General features: G+C 39.8%; 1 protein-coding gene across 2 annotated transcripts in view; it reads right to left on the bottom strand.

Moving 5' to 3' along the window:
* Nucleotides 1-2,275: 2,275 nt before the first annotated feature.
* Nucleotides 2,276-6,001, bottom strand: part of CBX3 (chromobox 3) — a 13,157-nt gene continuing 9,431 nt past the window's right edge. For both annotated transcript variants that reach the window (XM_017527018.2, XM_017527020.2), the window contains exons 5-6: nt 4,561-4,655; nt 2,276-3,550 (exon numbers count right to left, since the gene is read on the bottom strand). In XM_017527018.2, coding sequence (XP_017382507.1) covers nt 3,424-3,550; nt 4,561-4,655 — 222 coding nt within the window. In that variant the 3' untranslated portion in view covers nt 2,276-3,423. The remainder of the gene's footprint in view (nt 3,551-4,560; nt 4,656-6,001) is intronic.

The raw sequence follows: 6,001 nt of genomic DNA, 5'->3' as shown, positions 1-6,001 counted from the left end.
TCAGGTGGTCCACCCACCTCGGCCTCCCAAAGTGCTAGGATTACAGGCATGAGCCACCATGCCCAGCCGACTGATCCTTATAGTAGAAATTGAAATATGGCCAGTAGTGGTGACTCATGCCTGTAATCCCAGCACTTTGAGAGGCTCAGACAGGAGAATCGCTTGAACCCAGGAGGCGGGGGTTGCTGTGAACTGAGATCGTGTCACTGCACTCCAGCCTGGACAATAGCAAAATTCCATCTGCAAAAATACCAAAATTGAAATATAAGGAAAAAGGTTGGTATGAAAGATTATTTAATATTAGATTCAGTGTTATATTATTTTCTCCTTTAAGGAGCTAAGATGCAGAACTTATGAATAAAGATAAAAAGGGAGTCTATGGTCTTGTTTTCTAGAAAGTGGCCAGGTGCAGCGGCTCACGCCTGTAACCCCAGCACTCTGGGAGGCCAAGGCAGGAGGATTAAGTCCAGGAGTTTGAGACTAGACTGGGTAACATAGTGAGACCTCGTTCTACAAAATAAACAAAATTAGCCATAGTCCCAGCTACTTGGGAGATGTGTGCCTGTAGTCCTACCTACTTGGGAGGTTGAAATGGGAGGATTGCTTGAGCCTGTAAAGTTGAGGCTGCAGTGAGCTGTGATCATGCCATTGCCCTCCAGCCTGGTGACAGAGCAAGAACATCTCAAAAGAAAAAAAAAAAAGGCTTCTAGGTTGGGCACAGTGGCTAATGCCTGTAATCCCAGCACATTGGGAGGCTGAGGTGGGTGGATCAAAAAGTCAGGAATTTGAAACCAGCCTGACCAACATAGCCAAACCCTGTTTCTACTAAGAATAAAAAAATTAGCCAGGCGTGGTGACAGGCGCCTGTAATCTCAGCTGCTCTGGAGACTGAGGCAGGAGAATCACTTGAACCTGGGAGGCAGAGGTTGCGGTGAGCCGAGATTGCGCCACTGCACTCCAGCCTGGGCGACAGCGTGAGACTCCATCTCAAAAAAAAAAAAAGCTTCAAAAAGTCAAGAACAATTTAAGAAGGCATTTTAGGCCGGGCGTAGTGGCTCATGCCTGTAATTCCAAGATTGTGAGGCCAAGGCAGGTGAATGGCTTGAGTTCAGGAGTTTGACTTGCCTGGCCAACATGGCAAAATCACTTCTCTACTAAATAAATACAAAAATTAGCTGGGCATGGTGGTGGGCGCCTGTAATCCCAGCTACTTGGGAGGCTGAGGCACGAGAATCACTTGAAGCCAGGAAGTGGAAGTTGTAGTAACTGCACTCCAGCCTGGGCGACAGAGCGAGACCATCTCAAAAAAACAAATGACATTTTCAAATTGGCTGGAATTCTCTTACACATTTTGTTTACATAAGGCAAACATCCACTGTCCTGGAAAGCACTCTTCTAGCGACTGATGTAATCACAGTACTCCACACATCTCCTCACACTTGATAGTTACAGGGAGGGCATCTGATGCAAGTCAGGACAATCAGAGATCTTTTAGAAGATTCTTTTTTCTTTGCAATGGAGTCTTGCCTTGTCACACAGGCTGGAGTGCAGTGGTGCAATCTAGGCTCACTGCAATCTCCACCTTCTGGGTTCAAGCGATATTCCTGCCTTAGCCTCCCAAGTAGTTGGCATTACAGGCGTGTGCCACCATGCCTAATTTTTGTATTTTTAGTAGAGATGGGGTTTCACCATGTTGGCCTTGAACTCCTGACCTCATGATCCACCTGCCCTGGCCTCCCAAAGTGCTGGGATTACAGGTGTTAAGCCACCATGCATGGCAAAGGATAATATGTTTCGAGAAATGTCCTTACTAAAACTGAATGTAGGGCCCACTACTAATATTAATAGAAGGTTCTCTGTCATCTGCGAACCCCACTGCTCGGAGCAGTGGTAGGTGTGTAAGGAAGTACTTAATATTAACAGCAGTTATTTCCCTTTCTCTATTAATTTTGGAAATCAACTAAAATGTATCTATCATCTCACTCAGCCCTATCAGAATATTTATGTTCTTTAAAGGACAGTCACAACAAACCAGATTTTAAAATCTCACTTTAATGAGACAATACTCCCCAGTGGTCACATGAAACTAATTTTTATCTCCCAACTGTGGAAACACCTATTTCTAGTTAAATTTTAAACTCTTAAGCTAAAAAGATCTAGGGTATGTTCATCAATGCCTTACCGGTATCATCCAATTTACAAAGATAATCCAGTGGGGGTGGGCTTTCCTATTTCTATTGTGAGGGCAATCGGACAAAGAAGAAAAAAAGTCTAATTGCATAAAGGAATATAAAACTATTTATTAACCACTGTTCACCAGTATTTACAATAAAGTAAACAATATACAGTTGGATAACATTCTGATTACTACAAAGTTGTTTTTCCTGGCTTTTGTTGAACCAGTAAAGCGAGTAACTGAAAGACTGAGCCTACATGTAAGGAATGAGTTGGAGTAAAGAAAAAACATGCAGGTCAATAGGTTAGATTACAAAAGGTTGTTCATACATTTATGTCAGCAGGTCATAAACCGCCAACATCTCTGATTAGGTTTCTATGAACCAAGTCTTAGATGTTCCATGAATCATGACCTTTCAGTCAATGTAGCAACAGGAATTTCAACAGTTTGTTAAGGAATGGCCTTCTAGCAGATTTTTAAATGTTCATTTAACTTAGTTTTGTTTAGCTAATTAAAGCACACTAGCACTTGTCTAGTTTCCTCATACGGATGGGTAAACCTCCTGTAATGTTAGTGGTAAGTTTTCCTTTCAGGAATTCTGCCAACAAAAAACTGCATTTATAGATATAGATGCTTTAAAATTATCCAATTTAAATTGTCCTATTAATTATAATCACTTATTTCTTTACATACTTGAAATGTATGGCTTCAGGAAAAATTTCAATTTAACTTGAAGTGATTAGCTCTTATTTTGCTCAGAATAACGGCATCTCAGAAACATGGGCTTACTTGTGACTTTTTGGTGAATGTTTGTTTAAAAACAAAACAAAAAAAAATTACATATGCATTTTATGTATACATACACAAAAAAACACATAAAAAAACCCAGAATGGTCCTTAGGCTTATGAGAACACAAGTTTTGATTGAGTAATGACTATGGACGTTTTCCCTAACATTTAGAAAAGCTGTTCTTTAATGCAGAGGAAATAATATACCATGGTATCAAATGTTCTTTTCTGATCAAGGAAGCAATTACAGAAAGCTCTTATTTATTTGTTCTAAGTAACCAGTGCTATGGATGCCAAAAAAAAAAAAAACCCAACAACTCTTCCAACACTACCTTCAAAAACGAACCTATCAAACTTGATTTTCATTGGATGTAGTTATTTCGTCACACTAATAAACCAAAAACAAGACCCAAATTTTATATATATATATAAATATATATAAAAAAAAAAGTGAACAATTATTGAGCTTCATCTTCTGGACAAGAATGCCAAGTTAGTCTTTCTTCATAAAAAGCAATTACAATTTGAGGACACTTCATATTTGCCTCTTTCGCCAGCACCAAGTCTGCCTCATCTGAATCTTTCCTGTTTTTAAAAAAAAAAAAAGAAAAACTCAGTCAGGAGTCTAAATGGTTCATGTCAATTGACAACCATTCATTTAAGAAATAGTCCAAATAGCTCTCTGTGGCTTCATGACCTGCAGGTATTGGAAGATTTACAGCTAAGATGCCAGGACTTCCTGAAAGCCTAGAAATGGTATGGCTGTCTCTAAGCCAGACCTGGTCACCTGCCCAGAGTGAGAAAAAGAGCCTTGGAATATGAAGAGACATGAAATGGTGGATAAACCCCCCCAGGAATTGGGAGCTGCTTTGTCTGTTCTTCTGTTTTGGATACATTTGAAGATAAAAACGTGTCAGGCCTCCATGTGCAAGCCTAGACCCAGAAAGTCTCAATTCCTGCTGCCTCAGCTGACCGCTCCCCTAACCCCCACCTGCATTCACCATTATCCCTTATCACCCAGGGGAGCTTCCCATGAACATTAAGCTTCTCACCCCACCCTGCCATCTTAACTGTTCTTGCTCTGTGAATATCCCACCACTGCACCCTACCACCTTAACTACTCCTACACCTTATCCAACCTGCCTTTGTATACTCCTTGCCCCTACCCTCACCACTGTAACTGATCTTACTCTGTAATACTCCTGGCTTCCCCCCTCAAAATTGCCCCAACCTATAAAACCAATTCCCACTCTTCTCCCTTTGTCGGTCCTTTCTCGAATTCGGCCCGCTTGCACCCAAGCACGAAATAAAACAGCCTTGTCGTGCGCGCACGCGCACACACACACGAAAAAAGGAAGGAAGAAAGAAAAAAAAGAAATAGTCTAAACAAAAGGTATCTAAGTGCTCCAGGAAGGTTATACGTTACTTTTGGCTATTTTCTAATAAACTTTGTTTTCCAAAACAGGCCAGTTTGCTGACCATTGCTTTAAAACACTACTAGTAAAAGTTACCAGAATCACCCTCTCAGTAGATAACTATTTTTTTTAAGAAAGTCTATTCTTATTTTCAAATATAACAATCACCTGCACACTCACCATTTCATGAGAAACATCAATTCTCCACTGCTGTCTGTGGCACCAATTATTCTTTCAGGATCAAGACCTCTGGCAAATCCTCTTGGTTTGTCAGCCTGTTGGGAAGACATTTCTTCATAGAGCAAACTCTAGAGTATTAAATTGTTTTCATGGCATATTCTAAATTAAAACGTTCCAACAGCAGGACAGAAATGATTAGAGCAGAGCCCATATTTGGTAATTAAAAACAACTGATTTCCATTAATTTTACAAGCAGAAAAACCACCTGAGTTTCATACTCAACAAAGAATACTTAAAATTTCCAAAAACATTCAGAATCAAAAGCCAAGAAAATTACTGCGTTGATACCAAGTGCAGAATTGTGTGAGGATACAGAAAAACTAATCCCTTTATTTCTGTTAATAATAAAGTCTTGAAAGTTAATATATTTCAAATTACTTCCAGGAATTAGTCTTAATTACTGACATATTTTTAAAGTATGAACAAAATACAAACAGTAGGAAATATTAAAAATGATAAAACTCATACCAATGATTTGTAATCACATTCTAAATGTTCAAAACAAATCTGTCTAAGCCTTGGTCCAAGATAGGTTTGAACACGGCCCAACACAAATTTGAATACTTTCTTAAAACACTGAAACTTTTTTGGAATTTTTTTTAAGCTCATCAGCTATCACTGGTGTTAAGCCTATTTTATGTGTGGCCCTTGACAATTCTCCTAACGTCACCCAGGGCTCCAGGGCAGCCAAAAGATTGAACATCCTCAATAAGTACTTTCTAATGTGGCTCTCAAAATGTGGTCTACAGATTAATTGGGGATTCCAGAGACCTTTTTGGGAGGGGGTTGTGTAAGGTCCCCTTTTTCATCTATCTGTGACTTTGGATTGTCTTCATATACCTCCACCAAAATGATATACCACAGCAATCAAATGTGTTTAAAACTGTCTTCTGTTAAGGCACACGTTGAAGAGATTTGTAAAAATGTAAAATGCTATTATCAACTTTTTGTTTTAGTAAAGTCATTTTTCATAAAAAGTTGTTAAAAGCAATAGGTTTTTATTAATTGAATACATGAATGCTTCCGAAATTTGTTTTAATTTCTTCTATGTTACTGATAGTTATAACCTGTATAAATAAAAACTCTCTGCCTGTAGTCCCAGCTACTCTGGTGGCTGAGGTAGGAGTATCACTTGAGCCCAGGAGTTCTGGGCTGTAGCGTGCTACGCCAACTGGGTGTACGCACTAAGTTCGGCATCAATATGGTGACCTCCCGGGAGTGAGGGACCACCAAGTTGCCTAAGGAGGGGTGAAATTGGCCCAGGTTGGAAACGGAACAGGTCAAAACTCCCGTGCTTATCAGTAGCGGGATCCTGCCTGTGAACAGCCACTGTACTCCAGCCTGGACATATGGAGACCCCGTCTCTTAAAAAAAAAAAAAA

The sequence above is a fragment of the Cebus imitator genome, unplaced genomic scaffold, assembly GCF_001604975.1.
Source record: "Cebus imitator isolate Cc_AM_T3 unplaced genomic scaffold, Cebus_imitator-1.0 Scaffold45, whole genome shotgun sequence".
In the NCBI taxonomy this organism is placed as follows: domain Eukaryota; kingdom Metazoa; phylum Chordata; class Mammalia; order Primates; family Cebidae; genus Cebus; species Cebus imitator.
The sequence above is the reverse complement of the archived record's forward strand: the minus strand, read 5'-3'. Positions and strand labels throughout refer to the sequence as shown.